We start from the raw sequence: 19,048 nt of genomic DNA on the forward strand, positions 1-19,048 counted from the left end.
CCCGGAATATCTGGAGGACTTGGCTTTCCGCTGGGACTTCTGCCTTTGTGTACATGCCCGGAAACGCCTCAAGGATTGGCTTTCCACTGGGTCTGGTATCGCATATACTTGCCTGGAAACGCCTGGTCTTATATGGTTTCATGAACGGAAATTGCTCATGCCAATGGTGCATTGCATAGCATCTTTATGTGCTTGCCTGCAAATGAAATTGCATGCTGTTTTCATGCCTGCATGACCTATGTGTAGTTCCGGGCTAGGGGACGCCTGCCTGTGAACCGTGCCTGTGAAACTGTCTGCTGACATGGTTGTGTGGCATGTGAACAAGTGGTAAGTATTACCCAATCTAGGCTCAAATAGCCCTTAGGACTTAGCCAATATTTATAAGTGAGTGCGTTCCCACTTCATTAAAGTTTGGGCACCCAAAAGTCACTTATAAATTATGACCACTTCCAAGTTCACACTCACTAAAGTCCCGAGGCGGACAAGACTCAATGTCCAGGACCTGATCTTCCTTTTTACTCATAAATGGGCATCTCCCCATGTCCTCTCACCTGATTGGACCCCAATTCACTTACTTATTAAGAGAAAATTCGTGTTTTCTCTTCATGAGGATTTTTGGAGGCTGAAAACTCTGTTTTTCCAACATTTCTCTCCATTTCCAAGCTCTCCATAGCCATACCCGACTTGCTAGGGTGTTTTCCAAGCTTCCAAGAGTGTTTTCAAGTGCTAAGCACTCTCCTACTCACTCCCAATGACTGAAATTCAGCAAAACAGCTCTCATTTTTGCTGTAATTTCTAGTCTTTTTCCTGAAAACCCTAATTTCAGCCTTCCTTTCTCAAGTTGAACCATAGGGGAAGCTTTCCCAGAGTTCCCTTCATCCTTTTGAAGACTTTTGTCGCGAAGGATTGCGGCAAATCGAAGATATCAACACTTCTAAAGCTTCCAACGCGAAGGCTTCCACTTGCAACAACTTCTATGAAGACTGGTAAAGCTAATTGGACAATGTGTTGTCATTACTTACTCAGTAGAAGGGCAGGACTCCTTGTTTAGCCGCCCTGTGTAGTATTTCTCTTGTCCTATGTGCTCTTGAAGATGTTGCTACCTTGCTTGGTAGAACATAGAGCCAATGGTAGAGGATACGGACACTGAAGTCGGGCCGGGCATCAAGGCAGCTCCTTGGTGATCTACATCGATATACCATTGTTTTCTAAATGCTGAATTTCATATGCATTGGCATGGAGGATTTGGCAATGGATGCCCGTGAAGCTATGTATTGAATTTCTCCAATAGTAATACAATTTACTCAAGGGAGGGGTCGGCCGTTCCGGCTCATTGTGTGTCTCTTGTCAATTCAGCAATTTACTTCTCGTATATGAGCAAGTGTCCTTCAAATCTTAGTGTATTTAAGTGTATTGATTAGCATTGTGTTCAACCAAGTTACAGGGTGTCCTCGGGTGTGAAGTTTGGCATGGGCCTCACCAATTCAGCCCCTGTACATCAGCATATGCTTTCACAATATCAAAGACTTCATCGACATGGGTTCCATCAAGTGCCTCATCATCCACACTTCAGCTCGGGATTGCCGTGTCATGCACGCGTCACCATAAAAGGTGTCTCATCATCGACACTCTTTCAAGCGAGAGGGGATTCCTCTTCCTCGAATAAAATTTTAAGTTTATGTGTGTGAGGAGTCTTGGGTTCTCTGCACAGGAAGTCCCCAAAAAAAATGAGATGTAATAACCCCGTGTGTGTGATAATAATTGTGCTCCAATATCGTGTTGCACTCCTATGCGAGATTCCTTTTAGGCTACTCTTTGCTACCAAGGATCTCTTGGCCTAACATTTGATAGGGAACGTCCAACCAAGATTTGTATCAATCCTATGGGGATTAGATCTCTGATGTATCCAGATATGTTGTCCCGCCATTTATCTTTGTACGGATTCTTAAGTCTGAGCATGTAGCCGAAGTGTGTAACTATGTAAACACTCCTTATGAGTGTACTAGTATGTGTGTGTGTGTTTGAATAGCCCCTAAAGCTCTGTGAACACTCAATTGTGTCAGTGTGCTTATGTGTGTGAACCCACCCTTAGGTGGATAAGATATTATGTGTGTGTGAAGTCAACAGTGATGTCAATGGCCATGCCATGTGTTATTCACCTAGTATGTTTGATCGAGTCGTAAGATAAGGTTTGCAACCTATAAAAGCATGCACTTGGTGTACTTTCATAATTAAGCAATACATTGGGTCGTGCAAGTACATTGAGCATTGTTTTTCTCTCTCTAAGATCTCTCTCTTTTCTCTCTCTCTCTCTCTTTGCACACTCCACGATGGAGTTCTACCATCCATAGCCTAGCTCACAGCAAACCCTAGATCGTACATCATATTCCTTGTATTCCATGATGAGATTTCCATGGACAGTTTTGTATCATTCTAGTGAGATAGTTTGATTTGTCGTATTTTATTTTCCGTTCCATGATGAGATATGCCATGGACATTATTGTATCACTTTGGTCTCATAGGTCTCATAGGGCCCATTGAGTCTTTAGTAGACACTTAGTGTACAGAGATGGGAGGGTGCTCATCACCCAGCAACGTGCCCAATAACGGTGCGAGACCTATGAGACCAAACTAGAGATTGCGGTTTGGAACTGCAATGGCACCTTGAGGACAAATGCAAGTCTGTTCGAGAAGACATTTAGAGGGAGAGACTTGGTCTTATACACAAAGACACATCAGTGCCAGGGGAGTCGGCTTCCAGAGGTGAGAGGATACAGATGGGATTCTGTTCACCCACGCACAGTAGGGGGTACCCGGGGATCGGGAGGGGTGGCTTTACTATACAGGGAGGAGGTTCAACATGTGATACAGATGGTCAGACGGGATGAGGCCGCATAGTTTTTGTAGGTGAGGATCCAAAGAGAGGGGGCCCGAGACATCTACCTTGCAGTGTGCTACTTTGCACCCTCCAATTATAAATATGCCACCCATGGAGAGTCCCCGTACCTGCCCCTTTATGATGACATTATGAAGTTTTCCAGTCTAGGGGACATCCCCTGGCTGGAGACTTCAATGTCCACACCGCAGGTGCACAAGTACCCTTCTTTAAGACAGATGATCCCATGTACCAAGAGATTGACACAATGCGTACGAAATCCGGATATGGAGCGGACATCACAGGATACAGCAGCCCACACAAACTATGGAGAGTATCGCTTAGCCCTCGGCGCGGCTCATAGGCTAGCTATTTATAATGGCCTGGCTAGATGGCCTAGATCCAACTCCCTCACCTCCTACCCCTTTGGACATGGATCCAGTAAAGTGGACAATCTAATGGGATCCCTCTCTCTAATCCCACTCATTCCAAAGTTTACCATCTCTCCTCGCCTGATCGGTGTTCGCCTGATCGGTGTTGCAGCTGACCATGCATACCTAGCCTTCTCCCTCACATGCCGATACACCATCCAACCACCTGCTTTGCCCCATCACCGTCCGAGATACCACTTCACCAGAGAGACCTCTTCCATCTATTCTAATCACGTCTACCGCATCCTCTCCGACCTCAAGCCACCATATCCCATGAGCTTACCCTCAGCCACCCTCCATACGTCCGCTGCAACCACCTTTCCGCACTCCAGAGCCACCCCTACATCACCAAGAGGGACTATCCCACAGAATACCTAGTACGACAAGGAATGTCGTGATACCCGAGCCCGTCTACATCGGGATATGGCGCTAGGATCCACCACTCACTAGCAAGCGCGAGTGATCTTTCGACGTCTCACACGGAGAAAGAAGAGAGCCTACCTAGCCAAGCTTGAGCAAGAGCTATACCAGCTATTTCTTGGAAGGGACTCTAAGGAGGCCTGGAGGATCATCCAGGATCATCACCTTCCAACTCCGATTACTTCACCCAGCACCTGCCACACCTATGCCACCTCTCTCTACCATGTCCCCGAGAAGTCACCTCTCGCACATCCACCCGAACCTCGTCCCCCACACTCTTCCTTCTTTCACCTCAGCATGGTCAGAGATGCTATTGACACGATGCAGACTGGGAGAGCACAGGATCATGCTAGACTCCTCACCGAGCATTTCTCCCATGCTAGGGACACGCTAACCCCTTTACTGGTTCACATGTTTAACAGGGCTTTATGTGAGGGCTTCCCCGTTAGCTGGTCATCGAATACTATTGTACCTATCTTGAAATCAGGTGACCCTATGGACCCCAACAACTACAGGACTATCATGATTGGTCACACCTTGGCCAAGATTTATGGTTTAATTTTGGAGCATGAGCTTAGTAGATGGTCTGAGGAGCAAAGACCCAGAGCACTGGGGCAGGCAGGCTTCAAGAGAGGGCACTCCACACTAAATATATCTTTACACTACAGGGGATCATTGAGGGGAGAGCTCACGGGCATCAGATATACTGCTGCTTTGCGGATTTCCACAAAGCTTTTGATATCGTCCCACGGGCCAAACTGATGAGGAGACCACAGGATATGCGATGCTTTGGGGGATATGGGAGTGCCAGCAAAGATGCTTTGGGGGATCGTTACACTCTATGAAACAGTCACAGGTAGAGTACGGGCTCCAGGAGGTGACTCAATCTCGGATTACATAGACATACAGGGAGGACCAGGAGCGCATTTGGCAGGAGTCCTGATACCGATCCTCTTGTATGCAAATGATATTGTTCTCACCAGAGGGGCTACAGAGGCATTCGGATGCATTACGGGCTTTTTGCGAGGACTGGGACCTCACTGTGAACCCTAGAAAGACCAAGGTCATGATCTTTAATACCTCCTAACAGTGAAAAGTAGATCTGCAGTACAGTTTACATACAGTGGAGAGCCTGTGGTGTATGTTACCTCATATGTATACCTTGGGATCACTTTTGCTGGACCTCAGTTTTCGATGCGGAAGGTGGCCGAAGCTAGATTGATGAGGGGATATGCAGCCCTTGGCTTGCTAGAGAGGCAATGCTCACAGATACAGTTTTAGGAGCCGAGGACGAAGCTTTGGCTATTTGATACTCTAGTTACACCTGAACTACTGTTGGTGCCCCCATCTGGGGTCCTAGCTTATGCCACAGAAGGAGACAAAGGAGAGAGCCGGCCGAGACAGATATAGAGAAGGTATATGATAGGTAGAAGCCGATGGGGAGGCCCCTAGTGGCGATGATCTTATGCATGATTAGGAGTAAACCATCACTGCCACATGAGATTGTGCGGGTAGAGATGGGGGCTGCATCGATAGTGACAGAGGCTCTATTCCACACAGTGACATACTAGCACAGGCTATGAGAGCTTCCACTTAATAGATACCCCCGGCTAACCCTAGAGTCTTCAAGACAGTTGACACTTGAGGGAGATACAGAGTGCTGGTATGCACACGTAGACACTTGGTTTGGCATGCACGGTATGCAGATGGAGGCACTGCCCCCGTTCCAGTACAGCATAGAGGCCCCGTCATTTGCTCTCAGCCGCACAGAGCAGAACAGGGTTATCAGGAAGGACATTGTCAAACTGGATACTCAGAGGACATGGAGTTCACCTAGTCGTCCACTGGGGCGAAGTTGGCCTTCTACAGAGATCACCTCCTACGCCTGACAGAGGATGGGTTCATCATCCACCCACGCTACATGGACACACACCTATCCTTTGGGGTGAGCTGTGCGATCGGCCAGATCCGCACCTCGTCCCACCAGCTGAGAGTGGAGACTGCCAGATATGGGCCTAGGGCGGCCGCACCAGAGGACAGGATACGCCAGTTGTGTCACACAGAGCCCGAGACAGAGGATCATTACATATGCCGATGCCCTGTATACTATGAGATTCAGGGGAGGTTCCACTGCCTCTTCCGAGCCGGGTTCGGACCACTTTCTAGGATCATGAACTTCCCAGATCAAAGATGCTTGGGACTTTTTCTTCTAGAGCTCCGTAGACACAGGGAGTCCTTAGTGAGATCCAGATCAGCTGTACTTGCTTGAGGACCAGCACAAAGAGCTCTCACCGACTTCTTCCATATCAGCACTCTGAGGGCCGATCCACCCATCATACCCAAACCACAAGCTAGTGCAAGAGCTCGGCCGAGAGGTGTGACACTCGACGGAGCCACTAAGTTATGCAGAGCTCGACGCCCCAGACCCCATGGCCCTCGCCCACGGCCACGCCACCATAGTAGGATCCGGGCCATCATCTCCCATCATCACAGGACCTCGCGCCAGCTCAGTTTCACCACCTTGAGCACCATGTCACAGCGGCCCATGAGGGATGTATTAGGGTGATATGAGAGCTCTATGCTCATGTACCTAGATCAGATTTTATAGTTCTAGATTTTTGTTATCTTTCTTTATTACTGTTTTGTACCCAGGATGATGTACCTCATGGATATGATGTAACCTTTTGGTCTCACAGGTCATTTTGGCCTTTTGAAGACATTAATACAACTTTCTTCTTTCTTCTTTCTTTCTCTCTCTCTCTCTCATATTACATTTTGTTTCCTTAACAAATATATCCATTTCTTTTATGTTCAAAAAACAATCACAACAATCATTTAAGCCCAATTCACATTGGCCAAAATCATAGGTAATAACATTGTTATTGATAAGAAAATACCTCGCCATGATTGCAACAATGACCAATTAACATATTGAAGGAGGTAGTTGTGCTTATCTTTAGCAAGTCATTAATCTTCTTAAAACCTTCAACATCCTTTCTGATATCCCTCGATTTCTGAAACAATCAAATCTATGAGGCCATCATACACAAGTAATTATGTGCTTAGCCATGTTTCATTTGCTAATGTTTGAGAGATCGTACTGGGCATGTTTGAGTAAGTCCTTTTGCATAAGAATTGATTAAACCCATCAAGTCGCCCTTCAATTTTCCTGCTTCAAATGATTGAACAAAAAAAAGAACAAACTAAAGATTGCACTTTAATTCAAATGATGTTTGTGTGATGCAAATATGTTTATCAAAAATGTCTCGAAATATATATATATATATATAAAGAGAGAGAGACTAAAAAATAGAATGCTTTTGTGTCATCCATCACTTCTGTACATTCTACAATGCTATTTAAACATCATAAAGGAATGGATCTAACATTCCATTCTGTGTGAAGCAACTGAACATACGCACAAGTTAATAGAAAATAAGTACGGGTCACTTAGGGTCTCAACAAACATCTTGCTTGCACAACAAACTTGAAGTTCAGTCAGGTTTCTTTCAGAAGATTGTGATCATTTCCATAGCCTTTGATATTTAACTTCCTCATTTATGGAAAGCTAGTAGAGACAAGGTATGTATATTTTCATTGAAGTGGCCTGGTCTATCTCACAAGCTCAAATTTCAATGAGACGAGCAACCACAAGATGACCAAGGGCTTGACATGTGCCATGAGTGTCTATTTACTGAGAAAAGGTGAGAATGTTAGATTTAGCTAGAGCCGGGGCAGGGGCACAGGTGGGGAAAGAGGGGGAGGCAATGTTCTAAAGCATGTAGGTTCTTCTACAAGATTTATAACCACTTGAAATGTCAGATTAAAACTAATGACTTTTGAGGCTATCTTGCACTTATTGTATAAGAGCTAAAAGAGCTTTAATACTCGAAGGCTTACAAAGATCACTATAAATTCAGCATTAAGAGCTGAATAACCATTACAAAGGGCTAAGCGGCAAAGTGACAGTACCTAGCATTACAGCAATTGGTGGCGAAATCCGGACTACTCCCCGGGCTCATCCTGCGCGTCTGCTGCCATGGAGGCTAAACTTGCACAATGTTAGTGGCTCAGACAAAGTTTGTAAACTGGTAGGGATGGGGACATGTCTTTATAGAACCTCGTCTGCTGGTCTGCCGGCACTTCTATTGGTTGCCTAACCAGTACCACCAACTTGAGAACAACTGGCTGATTGTCCAGCCTTTACTTAAGAGGGCAATTTTGCACCTGTTTGCCTGCCAAACAGCTCGTGCAGTGCAAGCTATCACCTTGCACACCGCCTTCCATTGTGCCCTGGAAAAATGTGTACATGTTTGTCAACTCCTCAATTGGCTGAGATTAGCATCAGACTAACCCTGGCTGAGGCTGCCCATCTTCTCCCCACTCTTTTCTACGTGACTACATTTGACAAATTCTGAACCGTCGCATTCTCCTTTCATGCTCCCCTCTTGAGCAGATGCAAATGAAGTTCTCTAGAACCAACTCCTCGTGAGACCACCAACTCTTGCTCATCCTGATCGTGGATGATGAAACCAAGTCTCAGCCAGCAATAATGCTCCACTAAGTTACTCAGGTGGAATATGTGGGACACACCCCTCCAATCTGGTCCCAATCCGGACCTAGGCACAACATTCAGGCTTCAGTGGACAGCCTCTGTCAGTGACCGTCTGCTTGGGATAACCAGGTGGCAGCAGATGGGAGCACAGCAGCGGGGACTAGTGCTGGGCAGACAGCCATGGCCTCGCAGACTACTAGTATACATGTGTACTCGATGCTGAGCAGGCAGGACCAAACAGCAGCAAGGCGGGTCATTTGGGTAAAGTCTAGGCCTAAGTAGGAAAATGTGGTCAGAGCTGCTCTGATCCTCCTAACTTGACAGCAAGGCGGGCAAGCTGGGTAGAGTCTAGGCCTGAGTGGGAAAATGTGGCCGCCCACTGTTAGTCGGCAGCCGTGACCCTCTTACCTTGTTCTGCATCTCCTTTGCAGCCCTGACCCTCTTACCTTGTTCTGCATCTCCTTTGCAGCCCTGACCCTCTTACCTTGTTCTGCAACTCCTTTTTGCAGCCATACCATAGGATAACTAGCACATAGGGCATCATCCTCCCCTCTCGCTCTCCATCTTCTCTCTTGCTTAGCAGCTCCTGTCTCACAGCTTCTCAGCAGCCTACAGCAGGGGCAATCAGCAGCAAGTTAGCCCAAACAGCAGCAGCAACCACCATTCATCAGAGTTTTCTCAGACTTGGGTTGTTTCCAGAATCTATAGCAAATCAATTCAGTAGTTTCTTTTCAGCTCAGCCATGGCCACCTTTGGCAGGCTTGTACATACAGCTATTGCTCCAAAATTATGCAATAGTGGTAGAATAGGATAGCCAGGCCTTACAGAAAATTCGGATCGGTTTTCTTTCTGCTCAGTCTCTGCTACCTTTGGCAAGTTTGTACATAGAGCTATTGCTCCAAAATTTATGCATCACAGTAGTAGAATTAGGTGTCTGTGTACAAGTGTCTTTTCTGAGTTTTCCGTTTCTATCTTCTCTTTTGTAATCACTTGCACTTTAGACAGATAGGCCTTACAGAATATCGGTTGCATCCCCAATGGCTTGGTAGAGCCTGCCAAATGTGACATCATTGAACTCTTCTCCTTGGCGCCAGTTTGGCTGAAACTTCACAAATTTTCATAAGGCGTTGCTTCTGAATCTTCACATAAAGACAATCGCCCTCTTTCCTCTCATGCTTGTCGACTCCATACTGGTTTGTGTTCAGTCTTCCCTTACCACCATAAACTCCATCAAAAAGTGTATAAATTTCATAAAAGCAGCCAATGGGAGTGTAGCGGCCGTCGCGTCTTCAGCTTGGGAGCGGGGAGGTCCCGAGTTCGACCCCCCTTGCACACCCTAGATCGCACCTAGTCCAAAACCACCTTACGCAGGGCATTCTCACCACCTTTGGGTGGGCTCATTGTATTACTTTCAGAAGGATCTACCACCAGAAAAAAAAATCATATGGCATGTTGCACCAAAGACAAGCACTCCTTCAAAAGAGTCATGTGCTCTCCAAACAATAAACACCAAAACAGTGGTCATGTGTTCAAGCTTTTATTCAGTCAATGGTCTCAAGGGGTAAAGCAGGATTGACATGAACCTTAGTCCCCAAATTATAGCAGAAGACTTCCCAAAGGTAGCCTGTTAACCTTGCATGTTTGTATGGCATCATTTTCTTGACTACCCACGAATTTGGAACAGCTTACTTGCTCACACAATCTCACCGAGTCCTCTACATCATTGCAACAAATGAAGTGAATTTGTTTTCACTCAACCGATTTACCATCTTAAAAATGCAATCATTCAAGAAAATCTGGCTGCTCAACAACCCTACCACAAAATTCCCTTTCATGGCATGGATAGGCAAAGGATGAAGCTATAAGAAATCTGACAATATTGGATGTGTCAATGCATATCCTGCCGTATGTAAGGACAAAAAAACTACCTCACCAGTCTCACTCATGTGACCATTCTACTACTATCAACAGTTTGATACTTCAGCCCTTTTGGCAAATGTGTAAGAGTCAAAATTATTTCTGGACAGTGCAGCAAAAAGAGCTAAAGCACACTGCATATAAACTGCAAATGTACTTGCACATTGCAACAATTAACCAAGCCAATGCGAGCATTCTACTACTATCAACAGTTTGATACTTCAGCCCTTTGGCAAATCTGTAAGAGTCAAAATTATTTCTGGACAGTGCAGCAAAAAGAGCTAAAGCACATTGCCTATAAACTGCAAAAGAACTTGCACATTGCAACAATTAACCAAGCCAATGTTCGTTTGTCTTTACAGGGTTCTGGTGAAAAATTAGAACTTCGTCATCCCCAAAAGTGCCAAAATCAGCAGCAGAAGCCTTTGTTGCTAGACGCTCATAGAAAATGAGTTTTTATTAGAAACGCAAATAAAAAAGTTAAGTAGTGGAACCCATCTTTTCTGTTCCTTGAGGTATTTGATGCCCCTCATTGATAATAGCTATTATAATGGTGAAACTAATCATTTCCTCATGCGAAGATGGGCAAAGCAGCCCCAAAAAAAAAAAAGTTAGCATTTACTCTACAGTTCACTTAGCTGAATAAAGTATTCAAGAGGCTTGAAAATCAAAAGACAATGCCCCCAGTCACCCTGTCAACAGAGTGACTCTGAGCAATCAATTTCTTATCAGATAGCAGAATAGATTTAGAGTTTTTACCTTTCGACTGAAGATGAACAAGATAGTCTACGCTTATTTTCTGATGCCCCAACCTTCCAAGGCGCTGAAATATAAAGTTCAACCTTGTCTTGCATGAAATTTGTGAAACATCTATTCCATCCAAAAGCTTTGAAACATCATTTGCACTTAAAGTTGGGTGGTTGTTTCCTGAAATACACACAATCCCAAGTTAAACTTGTTCATTATAGAACCATCTTCAGAAAAAACGCTTCTAAAGCTCACTACTTGATGATTAATGTCACAGATTCATCCAACAACAAGTTTCATCCCCCAAGTCTTAGATTGCAAGATAGTGATGGTAGCCTTAAATGGCAGAAGCACCTCAAAAAAGGGTTCCATTCACAAGTTTGTACATTACCTAGAAAGGCACCATACTCTGCATCGTCAGCTTGCTTGTGTGCATGAGAAATTTTCATGTTTTCGGCATTTCCAGATTCAGACAAAACCATGCTTTCAGAGCATTCAAACTGTTCGAATAGATCTGGAAATTGCTCCTTTATTGATTGTAGGTTTTTTTGGAACCTTGTTACATCCCCCTTGACTGAAAGCCACTTCAACCACCTTTGACATGTAGCTTCTGATGGAGTATGACCTTTGCCCTTCATCTGCTCAAGAAGTTCAGTTACTTTATCTGCTAGTACAGCTTGATGGGTGAGATCAGTGTCATCCTCACCTGCTCTTTCTATCAGAACATTGATAAGTGTGTCAAAGCCCTTCTTGAGACGCTTGGAGGGGAGCTTATTGCACAACAGCACAGCCCGATCCAACTCCAGTTTCTTACTTAGATGCCTAAAAAGTTGTAACAGCCCATCATCCTCAGAAACCTGGCCCTGTTGTTTAATTAAAAAACCTTTCAGGGCTTCTGGCTTTGCCACTTTATTGTGCACTGCTTTTTCAAAAATGTTGAGCAAGAATGTTGCAGAACCGGCTGATTTCTCAGTCGATAGAGAAGTAAGTGAGGGTGATTGCTGCAAGGTTCCATCAAAAAACTTTCTCCATTTTGAATCTGGTAAGGAAGCTAGACAGACTGTAGTCGATGAGAAGGGTCTTATAAATGATTGGTCGCCTGCTGAACACATGCAAATAAAACCGCCTTCTGCTGCCAATACATAGCCTGTCAGATAAAATTTGCATCATGTTTGCATTTCAATACATAGTCTGTCCGATAAAATTTGCATCATGTTTGCATTTTTAATCATATTTTCACCCCTTACCATCAACACATACTCTGTTTGGATGGATTAATTATTTAATTTTTATAGCTATTCTGTAGTAAGTGGTTGTCATTCTTGGTCTTTTTGGTTGCATGCCATGTTTTGCATGATGGTTGTACTTCGACGGACCAGTGGTGGCGTGGCCGTGGGCGAGGGCCATCATCGCAGGACCTTCTCACACCAGCTCAGTTTTACCACCTTGAGCACCATGTCACAGCGGCCCATGAGGGATGTATTAGGGTGATATGAGAGCTCTCTGCTCATGTACCTAGATCAGATTTTAAAGTTCTAGATTTTTTGTTATCTTTCTTTATTACTATTTTGTACCCGGGATGATGTACCTCATGGATATGATGTAACCTTTTGGTCTCATAGGTCATTTTGGCCTTTTGAAGACGTTAATATAACATTTCATTTCATTTCTCTCTCTCTCTCTCTCTCTCCACATTTTCCTCTTGATGACTGGAGGAACATCATTGTACTACTTGTTTGTCTCATAGACCAATTTTGGCCTTTTGCAGACGTTAATATCTCTCTCTCTCTCTCTCTCTCTCTCTCTCTCGCCAGTTCGCCTCTCTGCCCGCTTCCCCCCCAGCTCGCCTGCCAGTTCGCCTCTCTGCCCGCTTCCCCCCCAGCTCGCCAGTTCGCCTCTCTGTCCCCAGGCTTTCGCCCCTTCGCCGCCCAGTTCGCCTATTTGCCTCTCTGCCCGCTTTCCCCCCAGCTCGCCTGCCAGTTCGCCTCTCTTTCGCCCCTTCGCTGCCCAGTTCGCCTATTTGTTATGCATAAACATGCATAAATTAGGCATAAACTCATCCACCCGACCACCCCTGAGACCAAGGGATGCACACATGACTTATAATGAAATACATCATACCTTTACCTTGATGTCCCATACCATCAGGGTATAACTCCAATCCAATAGCATGTAGCTATAATGTGAAATGGTAGGTGAGTAGTTATGATCCTCTACACAAGAGAGCATAACATAACCTAGCCTCAAGCTAACATCAAGAGACCATAGCCTAAGCATAACATAGCCTTGGTCTCCCAAGCCTCCCTTGAGTGTGCCCCATGCCCCTATTATATATAGGAGGGACCTCAAGTGACTCTTGACTCTCCATTTCCCATGTGTGATCCTTGGTCGCCTATTTGCCTCTCTGCCCGCTTTCCCCCCAGCTCGCTCGCCAGTTCGCCTCTCTGCCCGCTTCCCCCCCAGCTCGCCAGTTCGCCTCTCTGTCCCCAGGCTTTCGCCCCTTCGCCGCCCAGTTCGCCTATTTGCCTCTCTGCCCGCTTTCCCCCCAGCTCGCTTGCCAGTTCGCCTCTCTTTCGCCCCTTCGCTGCCCCGCCTTCCCCACCCACCCCTGCTCAGGCCCCCAAGGCAGCAACATAACTCTCTCTCTCTCTCTCTCTCCTCCCTGCCTGTGGGAAGGACTGCAGAGTGATTTGGAGGAATGGCCCCGAGTCTCCAAGAGAAACTCGAGGCCCTCGAGATGGCAATGAAGGCATTAATCAAGGAGAACAAGAAGACATCCGATTCCAACCTCAATGAGGTGGAAAACAAACTACACAAGCACATCATAGCTCTCGAAGCACGGGTCACGAACCTCGAACAAGAGAACACGGCACTCAAGGAGGAGGTGAGTGCATTGAAAGTGGAAATGGTAGCCATCAAGAATGCTGAGAAGGAAGAAGGGGAGATCAATGACAACACTCTCACGGCCATCAAAGAAGAGATCTCCAAGGAGATCACAAAGGACATGGAGGGAAAGCTCGAAGCCAAGCAGTCAGGATGGGTCGAGGTGGTGAAGAAGAACATCCGTAAAGAAGTGAGGGAGGAAACTCAAAGGGAAGAAAACCAAATCATTCACACCACCATTGAGGAGGAGAAGATGAGGCATGCCCGCCGCCTCAACATTCGAGTCACAGGTATAGCCGAGACACCCGACTCCACTCCCGAGAAAGATGGACAGCTTCTATGCATGAAGCTCGGTTACAAGGAAGAGCACCCTCTCCCCTTCACCAAAGCATGGAGAGCCGGGAAAGACTCAACACGCAAGCGAGCCCTCATCCTACAGTTTGCAGGAGAGACGGAGAGGGTCACCTTCATGAGGAAGAGGGTCATACTACGGGGTTTAGAGGGAGCTCCTATTTTCTTGGATGATGATCTCACGAGGATGCAGCTTGAGCATAGGAGAGCTTGCATGCCACGAGTCTTACACGCGAGGAGAGAAGGCAAGAAGGCCTTCTATCGAGATGGTCGGGTCATCATTGATGGCCGGCCCATGGATTAGCGGTTTGGGGCCTATGGGACACAGACCAGGCCACTGACAGAGATACACATAGCAGTATGGAACTGTAATGGTTCACTATGGGTGCAGCCTGGACGACTGGAGCATGTTATGGTGGGGAGAGACATCATACTTCTGACAGAGACACATCAGAGCCCAGAGAGAGGGCTACCTCGAGTAGAGGGATTCCAGTGGGAGTCAGCATACAGGAGGACCACACGCCAGGGTACCTCGAGAGGGTCGGGGGGAGTAGCAGTCCTATTCAGACGGGAGCTACAGGGGAGACTGAGAGTGGTAGCACAGGATCCAGAGGCCAGATACATGTGGATCAGCTTACAGCTCTCACAGGACAGGGTTATATACATAGCTCTATGTTACTTTTCTCCATCAGGATCCTCCTACGTCATTACAGAGGACATGCCACAGGAGGAGGAGATAGGAGCCTCGCCATACACTTGTCTGTCAGAGGAGATTATGCATTATTCTACACTAGGGGAAGTATTTCTTACGGGCGACTTCAATGCCCACACACAGAGCAGACAGTGTGAGGTGTATGACTATGATGACATGGAGATCCTCCACCCTGTGGATCCAGAGGAGATAGGGGCTAGTCGGGCATCAGAGGACACTGGACCAGACAGAGGGCATTATGGGGACCACTTACTAGAGTTGGGAGCCAGGCATCGTCTCGTTATTTATAACGGGATGCTACAGTGGCCGGGGTCAGGAGGGCTGACATGCTTCCCACATGGGGGTCATACACGGACCGGAGGCACGGTGGTAGACTACATTATGGGGTCTTTGGAGGCATCACAGCTTGTCACCTCATTCTCCATTCCACCTCGTCCTATTGGAGCAGATCATACATACTTGGCATTTTCACTAGCCGGATCACCAGTATCACCAGCCCCCCACATACCGACGCCACACACTACCATCTACTTCACACATGACATGGCAGACATATACACTGGCAGAGTAGAGGATGGACTCCTACTCATGGATCCCCTGGCATCTATGGATACCATTACAGCCCAGCTCGCATCACTCCTACACACGGCTGCATTACAGAGCTTCCCACATCGTGTACACTCAGGAGAGCCTGCGAGACCTGGGACTATGCCCCAGAACAGATGGTATGATGACGAGTGCAGAGCCCTATACTCACGACTCCGCATACAGAGAGCCTTGGGAGCCATCACAGAGCAGGAGTCGAGGAGAGAGATGAGGAGACTTACTCGCTGCAAAAGGCGGGCCTTCGCAGAGATACAGGAGCTAGAGATCTTTCATTTCTTCATGAGTAGAGATAGCCCTGTCTCATGGCGGCACTTCAGAGAGCCCCGGACCCCGACGCCTATTGCAGACCCACAGACATGGCACACATATGCAGAGGGTCTATACCATGCCCCACAGCAGCCACCTATACCTCAGCCACAGGAGCCTCGACCTACCACAGCTAGCTTCTTTACCCACTCGATGGTACAGGAAGCTATCCGCCGCCTACAGCATGGACGGGCCGCCGACCATATGGGCCTGCAGGGTGAGCATCTCATATATGCAGTAGATTCTTTAGCTCCTTTTCTTGCACACCTGTTTAACAGGGCACTAGCAGAGGGTTTGCCTGCGGAGTGGACGATGCACACCATTGTGCCGATTCACAAAACAGGGGATATGCTCGATCCGAGCAACTACAGGACGGTTATGGTTGGCCACGTGCTAGCCAAACTCTATGGTGCAGTGCTGGAGCAGGAGCTTAGCTTATATGCTGAGCGAGCAGGCTTACGCTCATCAGGGCAGGCAGGCTTCAGGAGAGCTTTCTCTACCACTGACCATGTATTCACTTTGAGATGTATGATTGATCAGGCCAGAGTGAGGAAGAGAAAGCTCTATTGCTGCTTTGTGGATTTCCGCAAGGCATTTGACACAGTACCACGAGAGAGGCTCTTTCAGCGCCTGCAGTCTCTTGGCATACCAGCAGATATGACATGGGGCATCTATGCATTATATGAGCAGGTTTTTGGGCGAGTCAGATGTCCAGGAGGTATGTCCGAGACTATTGCTAGCACCATTGGTGTGAAGCAAGGATGCCCACTTTCCCCCACGCTATTTGGGTTATACATTGATGAGGTGGCTGACTTCATTACACGGGGAGGCGGAGATGGAGTGGATTTAGCAGGTACCTCAGTACATATTATGCTCTATGCTGATGATATTGTATTAGTGTCTGAGTCCCCAGGTGGTCTACAGCAGCATCTACATGCACTCCATGATTTCTGCACGCAGAGGGGTCTTACTGTGAACCTTGGGAAAACCAAGGTTATGGTCTTTCATACATCGAGACAGGGCAGGAGTCAGCTGACATTCACTCTCGCAGGATGCCAGGTGGAGGTGGTGACATCATACGTGTACCTAGGGGTTACCTTCTCTGCAGCAGCCACACGCTTTACCATGGGTTCAGCAGCCAGAGCTAGATTGACACGGGGATATGCAGCATTGGCTATGCTAGAGAGACAGTGCCACCAGGCGCATTTTCAGGAGCCCCGGACGAAGGGGTGGCTATTTGACACATTAGTCACACCGGCATTGATGTATGGAGCAGCAGTATGGGCGCCAGGCCTTGCTACTCATTGGTGGACACAGATAGAGAGACCACAGGCCCTCATGATGGCACGCATGATACGCAGCAAACCGTCAGTACCTCATGACATTATCCGAGCAGAGTTTGCTGCGCCTCCTATGATGGTAGAGGCCATATTCCAGACTATATGCCTGCTAGACAGATTCAGAGAGATGCCACATGACAGATTATCATACAGAGCTTTTCAGGCATCTAGACAGTTGGCTGAGGCAGGAGACAGAGGATCATGGTATGCACAGGTCACACATTGGTTCTCACAGCATGGCCTAGACATGGATCATCTACCACCATTCCAGTATGACAGGGATGCACCACATATCCGTCTCTCTCATAGTGAGAGGAACAGAGTATTGAGACAGGATCTATGGCAGCTCTATACACGAGAGACATGGATATCGCCTACACAGCCTCTTCCACCGAAGATGCTATACTACAGAGATCACTTCATGAGTATCACTGATGATGGATTTATAGAGAGGCCTAGATACATGGAGGGCTTTTTACCACACGGCTCCCGAGTGGCTATTGGTCAGCTCAGAGTTTCATCACACCGATTGGAGATTGAGACTGGCAGAGCAGCACGGATTCCCCGAGAGGAGAGGGTATGCAGATTGTGCAGAGAGGAGGTGGAGAGTGAGGAGCATTATGTATGCAGATGCAGAGCATATACAGCCATCAGAGAGAGATATCCCATTTTATTCAGAGAGCCACATTCCCTACGCCAGATCTTTGAGACAGCAGACCAGCGCATACTAGGGAGATACATTCTAGACATACAGCGCCACAGAGAGACATTATTACAGGCTCAGACAGCTCCAGAGGGGGGGCGACAGACACAGATTACTACATTTTTCCAGAGATCCATACCCCTCCCAGCCCCTACACGGCAGGGGATTACTCTCCAGAGAGCAGAGACACTTAGAGCCCGCAGGAGACAGAGGACACCTGGCTTTCGGACACCACGCCTATACCAGAGAGAGATGACAGAGATCAGAGCTCAGTTTCACAGAGAGGGTGCGGAGCGACTGGCTCGCTTCAGAGCACACCCAGGCATGTTCTTCAGGGAGCTGTGGACACCCCCTTCACTGATGTATACCATTTTATACCCCCAGTATGGTACAGGATGGAGCTAGCTAGGTTGCATATCATGATTGTATACTCCATGCATATAGCTTTGCATTCTCCTAGTAATAGAGCTCCATCCCCTGCACACCCAGATTCAGCTTTTTTATTCAGTACTTTTTCATTTTGTTGGGATGACAGAGGATACCCCATACAGGTACTCCGATTTGTCTCATAGGCCGAGTTCGGTCTTTTGGAAGACGTTAATAAAATCTTTCTTTCTTTCTTTCTTTCTTTCTTTCTCTCTCTCTCTCTCTCTCCCCCCAGGGTACACGGGGATACATCCCTCGCATGCACTCAGGATCTCTCTTGGACAGCTTAGAGTTTCATCCCACAGATTGGAGATTGAGGCAGGTAGGATGAGACGGACGAGGAGAGGCAGGAGAGTCAGCGGCGGACAGGACCGGACATGCTCCATATGTGACATGGGCGAGGTTGAGACAGAGGAGCACTTCTTATGCCCAGCGTACTATGAGATCCGGGGGAAATTTCACTGTCTCTTTAGAGATGGCTTTGGCCCTATTTCCAGGGTCATTTGACTATGAGGATCAGAGATGCCTAGCTCTATTCGTCAAAGAGGCTTTCACTTTCAGAGACAAGACACTTAGACAGATGCAAGGCCACCAGATTCACGAAGCACGAGAGACCCAGGAGCCAGACAGCCCACCATACCACACTGAGACTCACAGGGAGGATCCACAGATTCCGGACCCAACATGGCTGCAAAGACCACAGTTTTACCCACGAGGATGCACATATGAGATGATTGAGCAAAGACACATAGAGCACCTACATAGAGGCCACTACA

General features: G+C 47.1%; 1 protein-coding gene across 1 annotated transcript in view; it reads right to left on the reverse strand.

Moving 5' to 3' along the window:
* Window positions 1-19,048, reverse strand: part of LOC147635822 (pentatricopeptide repeat-containing protein At4g21880, mitochondrial-like) — a 168,759-nt gene that overhangs the window by 112,136 nt on the left and 37,575 nt on the right. Inside the window, 4 exon segments of the mRNA XM_086801180.1 lie at window positions 6,624-6,740; window positions 6,828-6,895; window positions 10,958-11,125; window positions 11,337-12,092. Coding sequence (XP_086657306.1) covers window positions 6,624-6,740; window positions 6,828-6,895; window positions 10,958-11,125; window positions 11,337-12,092 — 1,109 coding nt within the window.

The sequence above is a fragment of the Cibotium barometz genome, chromosome 8 (genome assembly GCF_041138505.1).
Source record: "Cibotium barometz isolate CiBa-2024 chromosome 8, ASM4113850v1, whole genome shotgun sequence".
NCBI lineage: Eukaryota > Viridiplantae > Streptophyta > Polypodiopsida > Cyatheales > Cibotiaceae > Cibotium > Cibotium barometz.